At 32.3% G+C, this 23518-nt stretch overlaps 1 protein-coding gene across 1 annotated transcript in view; it reads right to left on the bottom strand.

The window, feature by feature from the left end:
• The window catches only part of LOC143197894 (uncharacterized), a 316954-nt gene that overhangs the window by 175417 nt on the left and 118019 nt on the right, over positions 1 to 23518 (bottom strand). Inside the window, exons 27-32 of the mRNA XM_076406689.1 lie at positions 13507 to 13683; positions 7952 to 8236; positions 7682 to 7891; positions 7352 to 7624; positions 7128 to 7301; positions 5086 to 7066 (exon numbers count right to left, since the gene is read on the bottom strand). Of these exons, the coding sequence (XP_076262804.1) occupies positions 5086 to 7066; positions 7128 to 7301; positions 7352 to 7624; positions 7682 to 7891; positions 7952 to 8236; positions 13507 to 13683 (3100 nt within the window). The remainder of the gene's footprint in view (positions 1 to 5085; positions 7067 to 7127; positions 7302 to 7351; positions 7625 to 7681; positions 7892 to 7951; positions 8237 to 13506; positions 13684 to 23518) is intronic.

The raw sequence follows: 23518 nt of genomic DNA, 5'->3' as shown, positions 1-23518 counted from the left end.
TTGCTGGTGTTCTATTCGAGATTTTATGAAATGTATACAAATAGTGAGTAATTTTTTTAATAATAAACATAATTTAGTAATATTATTTGAGATGTAACTGTAAAATTTAGGGATATGCAGCCGTTAGCGATATATCCATATCCCTTCATACTCTATTAGGAAATATAGGATTTAAATAGTCTAAAGATAATCAACAAAAGGATTCAATGGAACTTGCAGACATTTTTCTTAACAGCATATAATAAAATCAAGAAAGACGATCTTAGATAAACGGAACTGTTGGAAAGACACCTTTTTATGGAGTACAAACACACGGTAGAACAAGACGGAATAATATGGTAACAAAGTATTATCTCTGCCTCCCTATCACTGCATATTCAATCCAATCAAATTGATATGGTGTGTGGCAAAGATTACAATGGACATGTAAGGGAGAAATGAATCACAAAGTGACAGTGATGATAATAATGTGATTATGATGCAATGCTAACAATTGCCAAGATATAGCGATGAGAACTGAAACGATTAAAGGTGTATATGTAATTTATAGAGAGGACAACTGTATAAAATCGTATTGTAGGACGCACGAGTATAATCGTGTAGGAAAGATTTGTTCCTCTAACTCAGAAACTATTGTGGCTATACAACTAATAAAAAATAAATAATATAAAATTAATTATATTTAATAGCAGTTCAGTTCCAACCTTCGTAGGGTGAAGACGTATTTTCAATACGGTCCAAGCTATAAAAAGATACCGTTCTTTAAAAAAACCCAGTATCTTATTACGGTTATTTAATTGAGTGTTAAAAACGCATAACAGATGCGGCTATCCGTCTCTCAGTGGACCTAAAGTGTAGTGAATACGTGTTTACGTGACCAGACAAAAGGACTGCATCTCATTTTTATTAGTGTTTAAAATTATTTCATCTTATTTTACAACAGTCCTTTTGAAATTCATTTATAGTATTTATAGTAAAAAACTAGTGCTAAAATAACGTAAGTGAAAAATGAAGTGCGTGAAATAAACAATGTATTTATTTTATTTTTTTTATCATCTGGAAGTAAATTAAATAAAATATTAAAATATTAAAAAATGGCAAACCATAGCGATTCAACCAAATCACCTGCACACTTTGATATAAGATTAGAATAAACAGCAATAACGCAAACTCCACCATCAGAATGAACTACAGTCATTAACAAAAAACGATTGAGAAGTCCAGAAGAAGAAATCGCGAGGAAACAAACAAGAATCAGTGACTATTGGTTGCAGAAACCGATAGAGACAAAAAACAGTTTTAGCAACCTGTCGGAAGAAATTGAAGAGAACATACAACCAAGCCCTGAAAAAGTTGTTCCCAAACCACCACCAATAATAGTCTATAAGGTAGGAATAATAAAAAACATCCATGACTTATTGAAAACCATTACTACGAACTACACAATTAAAACAGTGAGCTATGAAACAATTAAAATCCAATTGTTCGAAGCGGATCACTTTAAAGTTCTTATAAAAGAATTAGATGAAAGAAACACCCAATACCATACATTCAGGCCAAAATCCGAGAGAACATTTAAATTCGTATTAAAAGGATTACATCACGGGACGGACTTTAACACCATCAAGGTAGCACTAGCTGAAAAAGGCCACGAGGTCGTAAATATTCACAATATACGACATCACACGACAAAAAAACCTCTGCCTATGTTTTATATAGACATAAAACCTAATGGAAATAATAAGGCGGTGTATGAAATCACCAAATTGGAAAATAATATTATTAAATGCGAACCACCACATATAAAAAGAATTATACCACAATGCACAAGATGTCAAGCGCACGGGCACACAAAGACTTACTGTCGCAAATCATATAGATGCGTAAAATGTGCAGGAGAACATAAGACAGGACATTGTACTCGTAAAGTTCGCGATGAAAAAGTGAAATGTGTTAACTGTTAACGGAAATCATCCAGCGAACTACAAGGGTTGCGCAGTTCACAAGCAACTACAGCAGAAACTCTATCCTGCCTTAAGGGAAAAAAGGCATCAACAAAAACAATCCACTACTACCAATCTACCACTACCCACCAGAACAAGTCAACCAGACATAACTTATGCCCAAATAGTTGAAAATGGTTCAGCACAAAAACGAGAGACAATATCTCAACCTACTGAAACTAGCAACATCTCAAAATTAGAAAATATGATGGCCAAACTAATGGATCAAATGAGTACGATGCTTGGTCTACTCACAACCGTCGTAAGCAAACTTGCCTAATGCCTGAAACTCTGTTATATATTAAGAGAGATATATTATATTCTCTGAGATATATTAACAAGAAGGGGTATTAGAAGCTGGGTTTGTAACTCATCTATTTCGCCATATCCATGACACAGATATATGCGATAGTTTTATCAGATAAAACATAGTTATGTTTAAATATTACTCAAAAGTAAACCCTTTAAATTGTATTAAGTATTCAAGGAAAATGTTTACATTATTTGGTATCAGCGATGTTGAGCATCAGAAATAGTGAATGAAAAAATTGCTAAATGTTGAAACTCTATTTCAGAATTTCTTCTAAAAAAAAGGGAAACAGTTTCTTGTATCAAATGAAAACTAATATATTACTGGAATCTAAAAAAACAAAAATGTTGAAGAAAACCAGATGAAACTGAAATGCATGGAATTTTATTTTAACTAACTAAAATCTTCATTGATGTGATAAGATGAATGGTGACTTGAAGTGAGCTGTATTGACTTTCAAACAAGAAAAATTAGTTCTTAATACGAGTTTAATTTCAATTCATAGTTATCTATAAATCTGTGTTCAAAACAAATTTAACTACAGCAATTATAATATTTTATATTATAAATGGCCAAACATATTATAAATGGCCAAACATTGGATGGTACCAGATGAAATTGAAAACTGTAGAGAAAACCTATTGAGGATACGAGAACAAAATGAATGTATAGACAAAACGTTGAATTAATTTTCTGCTGTTAAACTTAGATATATATGGTACAAAAATTTATAAAAGTAGAAGTGAAATTAACATTCTCTCACATATATATAAAATCGAATTATTTTTTAATATTTTTTAAAAATTAATCTAAAAAACCAAAAAAAAAGAAACACTTGTGGTTCGAGGAGTTGGAAATCCCAGAATCGACCGTTAGAAAGTTTACGTTAACGGTAAACCATCGATCACATTTTAAGGGCTATTTGGTATTTTACTGATATGTTTTATGTTTCTAGGAAAATTGAGATACCGGTAAAGAAACTAAGAGCGAGGTTGTCACCTCTGCTCGATTGGGATCTGCCACCCTTGCAGACACCCAGCACCAAAAATAATTGCCATAATTAAACATGTTTAGCCCACTGCTAGAACTGTAGTTGCCAAATGTGATAACTTAACATTACCAAGGGCTTTTCGAGCTCTATGAAAGTTCACTTATGCAGCCGCGACCGTCAGAGCAACTACGTTTTTCAATCGTGTCGATTATATAGTGTTTTATGCTGCACCCGAGTTTTCTAAACTGTGAGTTTTTCACAGAGTATTTCTATTTCGGAACTTTCGCCCGACTGTTTCCTCAATCAATTTGTAAGTACTTTATATGATGTTTGTTTTATTATTAGTAAAATTCGTTCTACATATATTTACCAAACATTGCATCTTTCGAAAGGATATGAACTAAGGCGAATAATTTAATCCAAGGTACCATTTCTATATAGAGTGAAAATATAAATCCTTAAATATGGAGTGTAACATCAGATAGAGCATAACTTTTATTTATCTAAATATGGGTAGATCTATTTTTGCTAATCTAACAATATCAACATTTTAGTACGAAACAGGAGATGTGCTGAAACCAACTGATAGTCGTTGAAATCAACCATCATAAAATCGAGACGTTATTGATATTTAGGTCATAAAACGATCCAAACAAACCATTCCAAAGTGTTTATGACCATTTCGACCACGGTAATTATACAGGAGCCGGTGAATGTTCTCTTTCATCTAGCAGGTTCAACGAACCGAAGTTTGAGTCCCGCGATGATGGACGCAGAATTGCGCTAAAATTACGTTGTGACTGTGATTATTTCAGTTGGAAACGTTAAAAATAATATGCCTGACCCAGTTTTTGTTATTCGTCGTGTTTTAGATTAAGTATTATTGTGTTTGGGCGACAAGTTTCAGCCTTGGAGATGTTGTTCGCTATTTTGATTTGCATTAGACTACACGTATTTGTTTCGGATAATAAAATTGGCATTTTACACCAAGTATAACGATGAATTACGTCCAGTAGTTATCGTATCAAGCAATAAGCATTTACAACACAACTTCATAATTAACTCTAATAATAATTTTCTAGGTTTACATAATAAATATGTACAAAATGGTTACCATATTTTCTCATAAGCCAACCTCTGAAAAATTCGTCATTGACCGAAACCGGTCAGAAGAAAAATTGTAATACTTTTTATGAAAATATTATTTTTGTCGATAAATTCATCATAGTTCATCAGAAGTTTTATATTCATTTTTCAAAATGGAATGCGGAAACCATATTGGTATTTCATACAATTCTTTTCAATAACGATCCACTATTACACCTAATATTTCAAAATTATTTGAAAGTACCAACATAATGTAGAGAGTACTATATATTAAAATTTCCATATCTACTTAAAGTAAGAAAAAAATAAATTAGATCATAAACATTAATTATTCTGATTACCATAAAGACTATTGATGTTTAATGGTTTTTTAAACCACATAGCTGAATTTATAAAATTTAATAGTGTGTTATTTTGATATTGCTCTTTTATTTTCCTTAAAATGTAGATTAAAATATTTGATTATATATTTGGACTGATAATATAGAGAATGTAACCAATTCCAAATACTCGAACACAACCAATAAGCAAGCTATTTTAACATTCCAACCCGTAGCAATATTTTAGAAACGATTTATTTTTGAATTTATGATTTAAATGATAATGTATAACTGCTGGTTCAAATAGAGATCAATCATTTTTAACAAATATATTGATAATAATAAAATACTTACGTGTAACAATTAAATTGGTGGTACTCTGGGCAGTACCCAACTCATTCGCAGCCTTGCAGGTATATTCTGCCTTATCTTCTAGAAACACTTTCTCGAACTTCAGTATGGCTTCACCATTGTTGTACGTTATGACATAATCTGGAGAGTTGTCGATGCAGTCGTTGTTCTTGAACCACTGTACTGTTGGTAAGGGGTTACCCTCCACCTTGCATTCAAACTGAAACTCGCTACCTTCCTTAGCGACTCCTGGTTGGAGCATCTTTGAGAACGATGGAGCTATGAGTTGTTCTTCTGGCTCCGTTTCCTTGACCGATAGCATCGCTGATGTTTCTGCCACACCAGCTGAATTGGTAGCTTTGCATGTATATTTAGCCGAATCTTCAGCGAATGTTTCCTCGATGGTTAATGAACACAATCCGCTGTCGTATGATGTATGATAATCTGGATTGTTCTCAATGGGTACTCCCGATTTGAACCATGTGATATCTGGAGTGGATCTACCAGACACTTGACACACGAAATTAAACTTGGATCCTTCTTGGATAACGGCATCACTTAAGGGAGTGATAAAGACAGGAGATTCCTTGGATTCCTCCTCTACTTCAGGACTTTCACCGTTCTCCAATGTTTCCACCTCTTGGCTTTCAGTTATTTCAGTAATTTGCACCGTTTGCTTCTGTAACTCTTCTTCTAAGCGCCTCTTCTCTTCCAAAATTGTTTGCTCAATCTTGTCCCTCTCTTCGTTCCATCGCTTAGCTCGTTCCTCTTCTTCCTTTCGACGGAGTTCTTCTAGCCGTGCCTCTTCGGCCTGTCTTAGTTCTTCGAGTCTAGCTTCCTCGGCTTTGCGTTTCTCTGCCAACTCCTTTTCCTCCGCCTTTCTGCGTTCCTCGTCAAGTTTAGCTTGTTCGGCACGACGTTGTTTCTCCTCCTCCGCTTTCTGGATCTCTTCTTCCAGTTTAGCTTTCTCGGCGTTGATCTTCTCTGCCTCTAGTTTCATTTGTTCAGCGATCCTCCGTTCTTCTTCCAAGCGTGCCTGTTGGGCTCGCTGCTTTTCTTCTTCTAGAAGACGCTTTTCTTCTTCCAGTTTCTCTAGTTCTACTTTAATCCTTTCTGCTTCAAGGCGTTTGGATTCCTCGATCTTACGCTTTTCTTCTTCCAGTTTTTTTGTTTCTTCCGCTCTCTTGGCTTCTTCCGCTTGTTTAAGTTCCTCCAGTTTGCGGCGTTCTTCTTCTTCAAGCTTCAGTCGTTCTTCTTCTGCCTTTTTCGCCTCCTCCAAGAACTTCAGCTGTTGAGCTTTGAGTTCTTCCACTTCCTGCTTGGCAGCTTCGATTTTCTTCGCTTCAGCAGCAAGTAAAGCTTCTTGTTCCGCCCTTCGTTCCTCCGCTAGTCTAGCTTCTTCCGCCAGACGTTTTTCCTCAGCCAATCTCTTTTCTTCGGCCAGTTTCGCTTCTTCGGCAAGGCGTGCTTGTTCCGCTCGAATTTGTTCTTCAGCCAGTCGTTTCTCCTCGGCCAAACGAGCCTCTTCTGCTTTACGTTTCTCTTCAGCCAGTCTGGCTTCTTCTGCCAGCCTTTTCTCTTCTGCCAGGCGTCGTTCTTGAGACAGACGTTCTTCTTCCAATTTTCTGGCTTCTTCGGCCTTTCGAGCTTCTTCCTGTTCTTTGAGAAGTCGTTCCTTTTCCTTCTCGGCCGCTATAAGATTTTCAGAAAGTTGTTTCAATTCAATCGATACCGAGTTGAAGGAATCCAACATTTCCTTGTTGGAATTTATCACTGGCGCGTATTTAGACTCGTCGGGTCCGTAAATTTCTTGCGCCAAGGAAGATATTTTCTGGATTCTTTGAGATTGTTGTTCTTCCCCTGGTTGAAGGAAGGAGTTGATTTCTTGTAGGAGTTGTTGGGCTTCTTCTGGTTGTTTTACTGAGGTCGATTTGCGAGCTATGAGTACTAGAAGTTTGCTACCATCTCTGCACCAGTCGTTGGCCTAAAATGGACAAGAGGGTGTTCGTTGAGTCAGGATTTACGTAACAAGCATTTTTTCATACCTTCTCAACCAGCTCGAAATATTTGACGTTCTTATCGACAACTTCTTTGGTGTCTTCTATTTGAGTCCTAACATTGCTCCAGTAATTTTCTATTTGTTGTAACTCCTTCTGTATTTCTGGTTGATTTTGTAGGTTCTTCTCATTCCTCAATTGAATAATCTTCATATCAAGAGCCTGCAAAATGATACTTAATAATATATTATTATTCATATTCAATTTTGTACCTCAATGACTCTGGTGAATTGTTTAACGTTGTCTGACGCAGATTTAGAAGAAGTGAGTGACTCTGCAGCTTGATTCCTGATATCCGCGATTTGGTTACTGATTTCTTCGATATTTTTACGTATTTCCTTAATTTCTTCGGTAACCTGAGTCGATTTACGACATACTCTGATGACTTCTTGTCTCTGTTCCCATATCTCTTGGAATTCGCTCGTGCGAAGTTGCAGGACATGTTGGAGTTTCGCGATGTCATGTGGTGAAGCTTCAGGTGGTTCCTACAATATGTTGTGATGGCAATTATGGGGCATAACATGATCAAGTATCGGATTTACCTGTTTTCGTATTCTTTCTTTGATTTGATCACATTCCGCTTCAGCAAACCTAAATCGCTCTATAATCGTGTCTTTGGCAACCTCGGAGTCCCTTAGCATCGTTTCGATTTGTTCAACGTTACCAGAAAGTTGTACCGATTCCAAATCTGTATTGTACTTTTCGGCTTTTTTATCTATTTCTTCCAGATTGCGGAAGTAACCAATCAGTACCTACATACATTACCATCATAAGAGTTAAAAGAATAATTACAAATGTGCATAAGTACTAACCTGAAGTAAAATTTGATATTCTGATGAGATTTCGATCAGTTTCTGATTGAGCTCGGTCAGTTTGCTCTTGATAGCTAAGGTTCTGTCGTCTGAAGTACCGGCTTGAGCTATCAGGGTCTCGGCGCTACGTATCTTCTCGTCTACTTCATTTTGGGCCTTTTTGATGTCGGGTAGGACGGATTCTAATTTCTCCTCAAGGTACGTAGCAATTTCTCCAGGATTTGCCGAGTCGGTGGTAATGACTGGGTATAACTGGGAGTGTAGTTTTGATACCCAACTAATGGTCTAGGAAAAATATACGTTTTTAAGTTAAATTTATATCGACAATATAAAATATTTAGATGCTGATCAGCAGAAGGTTGAATGGTGTAAAAATTTTAGCTTTCAGTTAGATTTGCTTTAATATCTCGTAAAATTGTACCTATTATAGCTCAGGAATATTTATAATAATGACTGTTCCATCTTTCCGAACTCATTATGATACTTTCATGAAAATGATGATATGTTTTACTATGATAGGCTGGGAAATTTTCAGTTGACTTGTTACTATTTCTGGAGAAAGTAGATTTTCTAGAAACTGACAACTTTTTATTGTAGCAGCATTTACGATAAAAATTGTACATTTAAGGGTGAAAATTAAACAAAGATGTACCTTTCCATGGTGTCAAAGTTAGGATACATAGTTTTCCAAAACATCCTGTTTTACGCCAGAAACGGAATTTATCCACAGTGACAAACTGAAGGGAATATTTGGTAAGATCTTATTTAACAGAAAAGGGTTTGTTTATTTTAAACTGGAAGACTATATATCCAAATGTGGAAGAGCATTGCTTAATAAAGATGTAATTCCTAACAGCAATTTAAATAGTAAGTATATCATTTCCAAGCCCCATTTTAGAAACATAAATATAATAATTCAATATGTAGATTACAGTATTATAGAATTTCAGCAGATAATGAGCTTCTAGTATAATACAAAAAAGATTAGTTAGATTCATTGTTTTTACGAAAGCGAATGGTAAGATTTTAATTGAAATAAAATGTTGATTATCATTTGTTTAGGTGTTTGTCACCACGTAAATTATTATGCCATCATTTCTTGTTTTTTACGACTGAAAAGTATCATACAACAAAAATTAAAAAATCTGTTTTACAAAATCTTGATATAGGGATACGTACTTTAATAGTTATTTTAGGTAATAGCAATTAATAATAATTAGAAAATAAATTTTCACAAACCAAACGACATGTACGTTGATATAAAATGATATTGATATGAACTGAAAGAGATATGATTTACATATATAATAATTAATGTCTTCAATCATTCCAGAATAATAAATAAATCCAGTATATTCCCATTATATATTATATTATTGACCTAATGAACATATTTCTATGTTTGTTAATCTTATTATTTGTTTTTTGATTTTATTTATCATTTAAATCTGAAATAGCATTTTTATTGTTAAGTATTATATTTAGTAAAATATACGTTTTATATATCTCGCTTAAAATCTTACCGCTTGTAGCGCTCTCATTCACAAATTTTTTTATGGAAGTTAGCCTTCTATCTTTAACTATTCTATGATTTAACATAAACTACAAAATAAATTTCCAAACGTACCGATAGATATTTGACAACCAAAGATATTAATACCTGATATAAGACACATTTTATTTTTTATCTGTTATCAACATCCAATACTCATATCAGCATTCGAATAAAGATCGCCCCACAATCTTTAAGCCAAAATAAAGAGACTGATATAAAATCCGGTCATAGACCTAGATACCATAGACACAAACCATTTATTTTTGGACGACATTCGAAAATAGTACCGAATGTTCAATTCTCACTTTGCGTCACGGTCTAACAACCCCCCATCCATTTTCTTTGAATGGTTCTTAATGAATATGTCATCGAAAAGCTATTAAATGGGATAATATAAATAGGAGTTGCAAGTTCCGACGTCTGACGTAACAAATTAAGTAATAACGATAGATAATACACTGTTATTAGAAAAAAATTGTTGCTAAATATTCTACTGGTACTTAAACAAAATATGTGTGATATATATAATTATTTTTTAACTATGTTCTATTATAATTATTGAAAATAACTTTAAATATCGACTTTATATGTTGATTTGAACTGTGCCTTTTAAATAATATGTTTTTAAAAATCTATTTTCACCTCCTTTTTTTTTTGAATTCATTTAACTGTATATAATTTCTGATAAACAGATCTTGGATGTACATGTTGCTGTTAATTTTTGTCTTAATTAATTTAAAAGATTTTTAATGGGAATGTATGTATGTATTTAATGTATTTTCTTTAATTTTTTTTAATTAATTACATCTTACATTCGATATGCTTAGTACAATCCCAATTCACTAATTAATTATTTACTACTGTTCTGTTGTACTTGCATTAATATACAAGCAGGGCATGTACTGGACTAATACGTCAGTGGGTATTTCCCAAAGTTTTCTTTAATAACTAGAAACTATTTTAAAGAAAAATAGTGAATTTTACGTATATTTTACTATCTTGTTTTTCACGAGTTTGATATATCGATAAAAATATATGTCTTTGTCTTACACGTATGATTGATTTTTAAATACCCTGGAACATTTAATGGGCTTTAAATTTGGCAACTGTCGTAGTATCACCCACATGTTGCGCGCGAATAACTTATAAAATACATCGTTCTAAAAAAGTGACATAACTGTGCCAATTATTATAAATACCAAAACACAAAATGGATTAAATTTAGCACTGTCCTAATATAAAAGCTTTTTTTTCTATCGCTTTTTGTCCTATTTTGTTAAATTTGTTCATGTTTTCTCTATGGTAACAATTTATCAAAAAATTAACACGAATAAATATCAAATAGAATTTGTCTTTTAGTCAGAATTATTCTAGTATTTATTAATATTTACCAACACATTTTCTTAAATGTTATAATTATTTTTATATTCTTGAATAAATTCTATGGCATATTTTGACGTTTGAAAAGAGCCAGAGGTCAAAGTAAACTATATATAGCAAAAAAGCTGGACGTTAAAACAATTCATATGTTCACTAGCTGATTGTAACAATATTTTTTGATGTTTATCATAAACAGGGACAAAATTTCTGCATATTAATATTTCGTATTATATTATTTATTAGCACTGCCTCCATCTGTACACAATTTTAGAAAGTTACATCTTCATTTAAAAAACTCTCACTGTGCCTATTCAAATATTTTCAAATGATTCTAGCAATCTTTACTGAGCCAATCGATGATTTTCCAAAACTTTCATCAATTAATCATATATTTCTGTGAGTATTTCTTGGGTTATTGCAATTTTTTGACATCTTTGATGTACCATCTTCAAAGCTCACATACAAACAATTGTTTTTTAAGATAAATAACATTTAATTAAATACCACCGGTTTGGTTTCCAATTCCAATTTCCATTTCAATATTTTCTATTGATAATAATTCATTAACAAGTTAATTTCAAATTGTTTATATGTAAATACAAAATTAACAGCTGCGAATGAAACTCTGGTTATATTTTTATGACACATGAAATATTGAAATTGTATCGAGGTTTTAGTTTACCTGTTGATGAACTCTGGATCAGTTTCATGTAAAACCCCGTATTTTTTCTAATATTTTAACTAAGAAAACAAATATAGTAAACAAGATAAAATATATTTATACTCGTAAAAGGATGACAGTTGATGAATTTTCTAATTTTAATGTCATACATTTTACTATAAGAAATAGAAATAAGTTTGTCAGTAGAAACGTTGAATGCTTCGAAGCAAAATTTCTTATATTTTACATATTTTCATACCAAGAATTACAATTCCCAATTTTGACAAACTTGTTTTTAAAGCTTGTGAACTGAAACAGAGTGTCCGTATATATGTAAAACTATATGTTTCATTTTTAATTACATTCTACAAAGTTTTGTTTTCTAAATATATCTAATTAGATTTGTTTCTTGAGTACCTTTAATATAAATTAGGTTGCTAAACCACGATGGAAAAACATGGAAATTAAAATATTATAGAGGGTTTAAGGTTCTTGAGTTAAAAAATAATTTAAATGAAAATAAGTACACTCTGTGTATAGCATTACAAAAATACGAGGCTTGACCAAACTTTAAAAATATACAAACTAGAAAAACATTTGAAATTAAACTAAACATAAATACACATTCTCTGTATATATATATATATATATATATATATATATATATATATATATATAAATATTTTTGTTTTATTTCTAATTATTTGGTGATTTAATTCACTGTATAAGAACCTTTCCTTTATCTTCTTTTATTTATAATCGTTATTATTTTATTTTTTATCCTTATTTAATTGTACTAAATTGAAATAGTTCTGTATATTTGCTAATAGATAAAATAATTTTATAAATGGATCAGTTAAAGAAATCAACAACGAAAGCAATAATTGCATTTTGCTAATATTATAACGAATTTTCTGATTTTTAATGCCTTACTACATTTTACTGCACGAAATTGAAATAATTTTGTCAGCAGAAACGTTATAAGCTTCCAGGCTAAATTTTATTTTAATTTATACATTTACGTACCAAGAATAACATTTCTCAATTTTTACAAACTTATTTTTAAAGTTTATGAACTGAAACACAGTAGCTGTATGTAAGCAAAATTGTCTGTTTCATTTTTCATAACAATCTATGAAGTATTGTTTTATTAATGTGTTTAATTAAATTGGTTTCTTGACTATATTTAATGTAAATCAGGTTGCCAAACCACGATACAGAACATGGAAGTTACAATATCATAAAGATTTAAGGTTATTGAGCTTCAAAAAAAATTTTGATGAAAATAAGTACACTTTGTTTATAGTATTACTTAAATATTTTATTTTAGTTCTATCTATAACTATTTACCTCTACGAGACTTTCCACAATGTTTAAAAATATACAAACTGGCAAAATAATTTAGCGATTAAAATAAAAATAAACACATATTCTCTGTGTGTATCTAAATATGTGTTTTTTATTTCTAATTATTTGGAGTTTTGATTCACTGAAAAAGAACCTGTTATATTTGGTTATTTATTTATTGTTGTTATTATGTTATCCTTATTTCATTGCACTAAATTTAAATAATTCTGTCAATAAAATTATGAAGCATTTCACTAAAAGCCGTGACACCAACTATACAATACAATTTTACAAATTAAAATACAATTTTAACCCCTTGCGTGCCGTGAAAACAATTTTACCATCTCTTCATTTAATCTAAAATAGTTGCAACACGTCCTCTGCATAAAAAATTGTCATTATTGTTTTAATTATAACTGATGTGACATTGAAAAAGATATATGATTTCCTTCTGGAGCCTGAACCTATCAAGTTTTACACCCCTTTTATATATTTTTAGACCACCAAAAATAACAAACACAAACCCTCAGAAAGCAATAGCCATGAATTTCAGTTCCTCTCCCAGATATTCAACAATTAATTTACTTAAGAATGGAAGTATTTAGGGCCTACCTTGGTGCTCTCCGCCATTGTTTGTTCCAACCGCACCAACAACTCCCTCTTCTCGGTCACTTCGTTCTTATACGTTTGCCAGCACTTGGTCACATCCAGACGGCGGTTCGAGAGTCTCTCCAGCACTGACTCGACGTACTTGCGGGCGCGCTGAGTATCGAGATGGGGCTCGGAAATCTGAAAATACGATGTGAACAGATATATTTAGCCAGATATAGAAAAGAGGAAATTCTAATTTATGAGAAACAGAAATAACGTTTACTATGCCGTGAACCACTTTAATGGCGCGCCGTCACAAAGGGAGGAAACGGGAGATTCCCCGGGGATAAATAGAGATAAAACGCTAATTGGACTGCGTTATTGTATAATTGTTGGGGCACTGACAAAATCCGAACCCGGTTATGTTTCAAAGTAAATTTGTGGGAACAAAAACGTATATTCCAAATTGGATTTTTCAAGTTTAGCCTCAATTCAGGAGTATAATCCAATATTATAAATTGTACAAAACAACATTTTGGACTGAATTTCTCAACTAGTTATCAAAATTATGTCCTTTAACGCCATTGAGCTGTTTTACTTGAATAATAAAATTATTCCAGGCGTGGTGTCTCAAAGCCACCGTTATGTCAATTTTAAAGAATACTTCAATCTAATAGAGGTGTTGGCCACCGAAAAAAATATTGACATTTCGAAATATAATTTTGAAAAATATATATCTTTAAGATTAAGTACCAATTCTAAAGGTTTATTAAAAACTATATTTAATTTATTTTGAAAAAATATCGGAAAATATCGATATATCGATATATCGGCCAAAAATATCGATATTTTTTTCAGAAAATATCGATATATTAATATTTTTTCTGCATCCCTACTTCAAAAGAACTAACAGTATGCAGTCGTGGATGATTATTATTTGGTATATATTACTTTGTTATTGCTACTGTTCAGGAGTTCAGGGAAATAAATTAGTATAATTGTTAAATATGATTATAAAATTCTTATATCCTTTTTTATAAGATCTTTATTTCGATAGCTCTATGACGGTATTTTCGTTCTCTCGGGCAGGTTAGTCTTTCACATCTTATTGTCGCTGTCTGACTATTAGTCATCTCAAAAAGTCATCACTAAAGACTATTAGTGCATCCCAGTGCACTCCCCAAATAGTTAAAAGTGCGCGATGACAGTGTAATGCATAGCCTCAAACGTAAACTGCCCTACGAACTGGTTAATAGACTCATAGAGTGAGATTTAATAATCTTTAGAATAAGTTAAAATAGTTTTTAGCATAAGTTAGGATAGACTTTAAAATAAGTTGCCACAACACGGGCAGATTGTTGACGTTCTAAGAGATTAATAAAAAAAAAATTCGTGAATCCCTGATTTCATTAAAAACTGATTATTTTTTGACTCTATACAACTTGCGTTACTAAAATTATTTATGAATTACACCGAATATAACGCTATATTTTCTTATTATTACAACTCCTACAAGGCGTCGCAGTGTTGTCACCAAAGAGGATTGCTGTTTTATTTGGTTTTAGCAGCTTCTGTAATGCTTCTATAACAGCTACTAGCTACTACTAAGACCTTATGGCTATAGATATTGCATTTCGGTTAAGCTGATTGCTCTCCTGGGCTAACTCATGACTTTTCACACTACCAATCGTCGTAGTAAAACCATTCTTCATCGCCAATCACGAAACGCTACATAAAACACTTCTTTTACTCTGACAATTGATGAAACCGTGATGTTGAAACCGTTCCAAATTGCATTCTGAGTCAACTCATGTAGTAACCATTTTTCCTACTATTGAAAATTTCCCATCGTATGTAAATATGTCGCATATCTGGAAATAGTTGATCCATCAACAGTTAAGCTCTCTAAAAGTTCTTTGAGGATTTGAGCTAGGTTTTCCTCCAATAAGCATTGTTCAAATTGTTTGTGGTGCAAGTTCGAAATATTCCTGGCCTTTCTTTGTCATTGCCATAAGAATCACCAAAAGAGCATTTAATTACACTAATCATAATGCACTGTTATTTTATGTAGACTAATGTCTAAATCGTCAAGTTTAAAACAGTGAGGTTAAACTCATTATATAAATATATATATATTCCATATATTCCTGGATATTCCAGTTTTTGGAAAATGGATTTCTGAAATAGATGATAATGAGGAGCAGCAAAAGTTAATAATCTCTTAGAGGTTTAACTTATATTCTTTTTTGCCTTGGGACTTGTATTTAATATTCGTCATTGAGTTGGATGAATTGATTTAAAAAATATATCACTGGTTAAACATATTCAGCAAAGATCAAAGAAACAACTTTTCAGCATCAATGGCCATGTAGATCTTGATAATATGTAGTATAAACATGGAGGATAACTTTAAAGAGTACTATACTATGCTAACAAGTTTGAGCCAAATTATCTATTCCAGTAAAAGAAATTAGACATGAAACGGTGAAATTGTAACTTTTTACAATACAGAAATCTGATATAGTGTTTTCTGGTTTCTCCGGCCTGCTATCTATCGCATCACCGTTCAAAATAAATCAGTTGTTCGACCAAAATATGCTGGAACTTACCGTCAAATCCCACAAGCGTACAACAAAACTATATTAAACGAAAACAAAATAAAAATAACCGTTTCGCATCCTCATAAAAACGTTTCCACCAACAAAGAAAAAAATACGAACTTACCAGAAAGACTTCTGGCTATATAACAAATCCCAACACCGCCTGGTTAAAATTATCGCAGCCTGGACATCACGGAATATCAGCTAGAGCCGATTGTCGATTTGGAACTGGTAAGAAAGATGCAGATATCAAGAAAAATAATTTTAAAACGCTAGTGAGCAACTGTGTGGGATACGGCTTTGTATAAATAGCTATATAATCAATTGGTGAAACGCTGAGAAAAAAAATAGTTCGATATCTCCTGTAGGAACATCGGTGGTCCATTAATTTTCGTTTTGTTTTTGAGGTCGTCACGATCGAATTAAATTATTAAAAAAAAACACGTATAAACGGGCGTTACAGTGTTACACTGGGTTGTTCAAAAATATCTTTTATTTCACTTGAAAGGAGCACATCAAAAACACATATCCAAAAATATGAAGACTATATATTTATTATGACAAATCTTTTATGGATGTCTGCATAGACCTTCCTTCTCATCTCCATAATGGTCTGCAACTTGATTACTCCCAAAAAGAGACTCCAATATATATAGAACTATTAAAATGTTGTCATATCAAACGAAGAGAAATTCACCTCTCTAGAAGCCTTTTATTCTAACATGACAGGCAATAACATCAATTCTTTTCAGAGTCAATTGTTTGAATTGCGAAATAATGGTAGATATATTGAAAATTGGATAATGAAACTTGAGAAGGAGAGATGTGCATCTTCTTCAGTTATTTCTCAATTTTGTAGCATTGCATCTGGCATTTGTGTTTAGAAATCGTCTTCATTATTTAATAGCTTCTTTAGATCATTATGTATGACTGATAGTTTGTGATTAACATCATTATTTTCTGCGGTAGATAATTTTTTTAAAACTATTATTTCAAATAAATTATTGTAGCCATACTTATTAGTTTTTGCTATATGTTCATAGCTAAATTGTGTATAGACAAATCTAATAATTTAAATCCTGAATCTTGAAGTTCTACATGTTCAACTAACAGGACAATTTTGAAAAGTCCCCGGCCTATCATATTAAAACGCATTTTTTTGGCAATATTAGTTTTTTTATTCAACATAGTCTCCTTCAAGGGTGAACACTGATTATAGCGACCCTCCAACATTTCGATACCATTTTTGTAGTACGATTTTTCCTTTGCTCCAAAATAGTTCTCAGTTTCGGCGATCACGTCTTCATTCGACGAACATTTCTTTCCAGCGAGCTTTCTTTTGAGATCTGAGGAACAGGAAATAGTCGCGGGGGCCAGATCTGAAGAATGCGGTGGATGAGGAGGCAATTCGAAGCCCATTTCATTATTTTTGGCCCGGTGCATTATCTTGGTGAAGCAGCATTTTCTTTTTCTTCAAATGCGGCCGTTTTTCGGCGATTTCCTCCTTCAAACGGTCCAATAGCGCTATGTAATAGTCGCTGTTGATGGTTCTTCCTTTTTCAAGGTAGTTAATGAAAATGATTCAATGCGCATCCCAAAATACAGAGCCATAACCTTGCCAGCCGCCTGATGCCTTTTCCCACGTTTCAGAGCGGGTTCATCATGTGCAGTATACTCGGATGACTATCGATTAGACTTTGAAGTGAAATGATGGAGCCATGTTTCATCCATTGTCACATATCGACGCAAAAACTTGGGTTTATTTCGCTTGATCATCTTCAAGCCACTGCTCCGAATCATCAACTCGTCGTTGTTTTTGGCCAAAAGTGAGCTCGCCCAGCACCCACTTTGCACAGAGCTTTCTCAGATCCAAATATTCGTGAATGATTTAATGTACACGTTCATTTGATATCCTTAGAGTATCTGCTAGTTCATTCAATTTCAATGTACGGTCATTGAAAATCATTTTGTGGATTTTTTAATTATTTTCGTCGGTAACAACCTCTTTTGGGCGTTCACTGCGTTCGCCGTCTTCGGTGCTCATTTCACCACGTCTAAACTTAGCATACCAATCCTTGATGGTGGATTTTCCTGGAGCAGTATCCGAAAACTCTGAATCAAACCAAGCTTTTGCTTCAACTACATTTTTTCCCTTCAAAAAGCAATATTTTATCAATACGCGAAATTCCTTTTTATCCATTTTTTTCACAATAACAACAGTTGCTTCACTAAAAATGCTATAATTCACAAACTAATGATCCAACAGCTGTCAAATTTATACACGCATCTTTTGATGGTTAGGGCTAACTAAAAACATATGGATTTAATTCTAGTAGCGCCATCTATGGGCCAGGCCGGGGAATTTTCAATTTATCTGTTAAGTATACGTTTTATGTATTTCCTCACAGTTACATATATATCTCAGTTGCAAATATGAATTATCCGCTATTATTGATTGAGAAGACGCTGTTTTAAAGTTGACTTAGGATTTATCAAGAAGAAACAATTTTCAACCTCCCCAGACAGATATTTCTATATTAATTTCATCATCTTGCACTACAGTCTGTTTTAATTTACTTAACTATTCTAAATATTTTTATGTCACCATATTTATTAATTTTTACTAAATATTTGTTGACAAATGTGCTAATAAAATATAAAAACCGAACATTTTAAAACCGAAATCCTGAAGTTCTACATGTCCTAATTACTTAAAAATTAAATTAGGTCACAATTATTTTAAAAAATCTACTAGTGGTATAAATAATCTTAATGATCGACAAATTGTTTAATCATATAAGAGGTAGAATTCCATGTAGCCTAGGGTCTTATTATAATTCCTTGATCCTTTATTTCCATTAGCGAGAAAACACTGTTTACAGTGACTTACTATGACTTTATTTCAATTTTGTATTAACGGGGATATATTAAACCATTGATTCAGTGCACCTGTTATTATTAAATTAGTGAATATCTACAGCACCCAATACGTTTCATGCAACTTCTTTGGAGATAACCACCTAAAAAGCTGTCATGTCGGTTTAGCCATGAATATTGTATTGTATTCGTATCGTATTGATAAAAATCGCAGGCAATAAAACATCATCTATGTGTTAGTGTGTTGATATGTATCAAAGAAAGACCACTCTTCACTTGACCTAAAGTCAGTTAAATTTATAATACGAAGAAATAAGGCTTAATTAATAATTAATGTATTAGATGTATATACATTTCTTTTCATGTAAAATAACAGAACTGGATCTTTATCATTAACATTATTTTATCTTCGAAATAGTGCTCATTATTTTGTATAGCCAACTCTCAAATCAAGCCACATATTTATAAGTTGACCTAGGTTGTGTTTGGTCAACAAATGTGGGATCCACTTCTAAAGTTTTTGAGTTATTATCATACAATTTTGGAAACAGCTGTTTGGGTAAGTTTTTAACCTGATGTCTCTATACCAAAAATACTATAAATTGATTGCCGCGCTTTAGAAATACGTTTCCCTTCTTGGAGTTTTTACAATTGTAAATTTGAAAAATTATGTTGTACACTTAATATCTTGATCGTTACAGGTGTAACAAATTTGTGGAGAAAAGGAGGATGTATGTATATGGATGGAGGGAGTCGAATCGATCTCTAGAATTTTTGTAGTGATTGAACCTAGTGCTTAAAGTGGAATCTAATCACAATCACAAAAAAACTCACGATTCGAACTCGCGAATATCGTAACAATGGGAGGACCGAGGACCGTCCTATCGCATTGACCACTGCAGCTACTAACAAAAGGAGGAGAATCATTATAATTTATTGTTGCTAAATAACTGCTTATGACTATCTCAGTAGTCAATAGCATAAATCTTAAAACACTTTCTGTCTTATTTTCTGAGTTTATTGATTTTATTTGTACTGAAAATTGTTTATATATTGGACACCATACAATAATACTAATTGGTATTTTTTTGTACATTATATTACATTAACACTATCTCATGATTTTTATTCGAAATAAACTGGAAATCAACCAGTCGTTCTGTGACGAAAATATCTATAATTGGTAATAGGAAATAGATCGAAAACATTTTGGCTTGCCCTATTAATATCTGTTTTTCGGAACAATGTATTCAAAAACTATGTTCACAAATACCACCGGCTGTAACATTTTTTCGACGACCTCCATGGGAATCCAGTCGAATTAATTTATTGCTAGTGGTATCTTGGACTGGTGCCGAGCGATTCTGCTTTATAAGTTACTTATTAAGTTGGATTTGTATCAAAGATCGTATAGTTTTAGAGGAGCCTACAGAATAGTGTGAAGATTGATCAGATTCAAAGTTTTTGTTTATTAACTTGTGTCAAATTTATTGTCTATTTCTAAAAATAACACGTCACTACTATATTATTACGTCAGCTTATGTGAAAAATATATCCGTACCCAGTTCGCAAATATAGAAAGTCCAGTCTTTTCTTCTTTAACTTAAAGTAAGATGACAATTGAAAATCAACCAGAAATATTGCATGACCAAATACAAAACCCGTGTAACCGTCATGAATACTTAAATTTAAAGCAATAACACTGCACAAAAAATACTTTATAGTATTATATATATTTATAGTATGTAGTAGGTTCAAAATCTGAAAATTTAAATATAAAATTTGAATTAAAAGGACAATATAATTATTATTTCTAGATTATAGAGCACATAATAGGCATACCAGAGTAATGTTGTGTTAACATATTGCATGTGTAAACCGAAGTTATTGTTTCATTTTTAAAAACTACGTTCCAAATATTCTCTCTGTGATGAGAAACGTCTTTGTTTTGGCTTTCAATCCTACTAGCTTCATAAAAACAGTATCCCAAAAGCTTTGATTTATCCTTCAGAAACCCAATGCTCAAAGATAACATAAATCTTCTTCATTGACTCAATGTGTACAATAATTTACAATTTTGAACTACTACAGAAACTAATCTGGAAGACTTGCAGGTCTTTTTAGGAGGTGGACACCACATGTTGGTATTTGGCATGCCATTTTTATGCTTTTTCGGCTCTCACTAGAACATAGCAAGAGATACTTCTCTAGCAATTTCCACAACATTACAGTTGTACTAGTTTTACAACATACATGGGCATCCGTGACTCATCCTTATCTTATATTTTTATAGCAAAATACGATCTTAATAATATTTAAATAATATCTACATTTCATAATAAACTGTGGATTAAATTGGATGTCTTCATAGGATATTATTATAAATTATTTTCTTACATCGACACGTAATTTAGAAACTTTGCGATATATTTAACATCTATAATTAACAACCACTGGTTTTATAATTTATATTCTAATATTATATTTCACTTTTTACCTTTAATATGTGCTGATTTAATTAGATATCTTTCAACAAAGGAACTAACTACACTGACTGGCTGATACTGATTGGTAAATGAAAAATTAGCTGATAATGGGCAATGCTTTTATATCACTTAGGCTCATATAATAGTTACAACTTTTTTTTTGTAACATCTTTATATGATACGCTTAGTACAATCTTAATTTACAATTAATTTATTACTACTTTTCCTATGTACTTGGATTAATTAACAAGCAAGACGAGTGCGAGAAAATACATCAGTATGTATTCCTCAATTATAAAATTATAATTATTTATTAATTATTAACTTATAGCTATAGTTTACACTAATATTACACACTAAATGTTCACACAAGTTCGTATGGTTTTGTCCGTTTCAATCTCCTGACATCCTGCGAGCTGTCCAGCAGTTGTATTGCTTCCACGTTAGTATGATTTAATAATTTTCTTTCGTATTTTAAGTCGAAATCCTGCACAACTTCGCAAATCCATTTGATTTCCAGGTCATTGTGCAGTTCTTCATTGGTTACATAGCGATAGGCATTGGTAATCAATCGAAGAACCTTGTTTTGACAGCGCTGTATGACCAACTGATTTGAATTTTTAGTGCAACCCCATATTTGCACCCCATAACTCCAAATTGGCTTTATAATTGTATTATAGATCAACCTCTTTGATTTTAGATCAAGTTGAGAGTATCTTCCGACTAACCAGTATAGTTGTTTTATTTTGGTTCTAATGTGTTTGTCTAACGTGATGCTATAGTTACAACTGTCAATCCTATTTAAGAGAGATTTTGAATAGTGATACCCATCAGTGAAGATGCGAAGTATTAAAATAAATAGCTACTAAACAACCAAACAGTTTTCCATTTACTATTATTGAGGTACTCAATATATAGAGAAACTAATCATGGTATTCTCGACATTTAATTTTTAACAGTAATTAATTTTGTAATTTGATTTGCAGAAATATGCTACCAAAGTTTATAAAATATTTTTGGGAACTTATGACTATTATGCTCCCTCATATTTCAATTAATGTTCTTGGTGGAAATTATTTAGAAGTAAATATTTTGATGTAATTTATAAAGAACGGCCTGGATGACCAAAACAGTTCGAATTTCGGTAGCTTAAATTCTCAACTACACTATAAATTCAATTGTTTACATATGTTTATATATGATAAGAAGGATCTAAAATGAATGAAAATTGACTGAAAATGCCATTTCGAACCATTTAACCACCATGGATCCATTGCTTGCCGGGCAAAATTAGCGTTGTGGCTTATTATAAGTGGCGATGTAAAATGAATCCATTATGATAACCCAAGTGCAAAAAATCAGAAGATCACAAATACCAAATCTGAATATAGATGGCAATAAAGTGATACTGTACATATGGTAGGATCAGCAACATGTATTATCAGCTACTAAAACCAAGTGAAACTGTTACTGCAGATATTTACCGAACTGCAGATTGAACAAACAGCAGACCAACCTCAAAAATATGATTCAAGGAAGTAAATTTGGCTCAAATGGACACTATATTGTTGAAAGTGAAGCCCCTTTGAGGACAAATAACAAGAAACAAGGAAAAAAGGAAAGAATGTCTACATTCGAAGAAATATTATATTGCACAAATAAATCAATTCTCTATTGTCTATTATTTATTTACAGTATATATACTGCACACATAAAGTTTGTGGCATTTAGCACCATCCTTCTGCATATATTTATAATCTAATAAACATCTATTTAAATCTATATTTTGGGTTAATCTTTTCTCATTTTAGTTGCAGCGATGGATAATAAATCCTTTGAAAAGCGTACTTTAAAAAATAGACTACACAATAAGTAATTTTTAAACTACGTTAAATGAATACGATAAATTTATTTTTAATGTCTCTCCCAAGCCTATTGTCGTTTCCAATTTTATGGGGAACGCGAACGAACGCTACTGTTGTTTTATATTAAATAATGGAGCTTCCAAGAATAGTTGCCAGAGAAGCAGGATGTTCTGGCAGCTAGCCGATACACATTGGATTTGCATAA

The sequence above is a fragment of the Rhynchophorus ferrugineus genome, unplaced genomic scaffold (genome assembly GCF_030347505.1).
Source record: "Rhynchophorus ferrugineus isolate W39M unplaced genomic scaffold, kcgeb_rfMv2 rfM6, whole genome shotgun sequence".
Taxonomy (NCBI): Eukaryota; Metazoa; Arthropoda; class Insecta; order Coleoptera; family Curculionidae; genus Rhynchophorus; species Rhynchophorus ferrugineus.
Note: the sequence above shows the minus strand (reverse complement) of the source record. Positions and strands in the feature narration are given on the sequence as shown.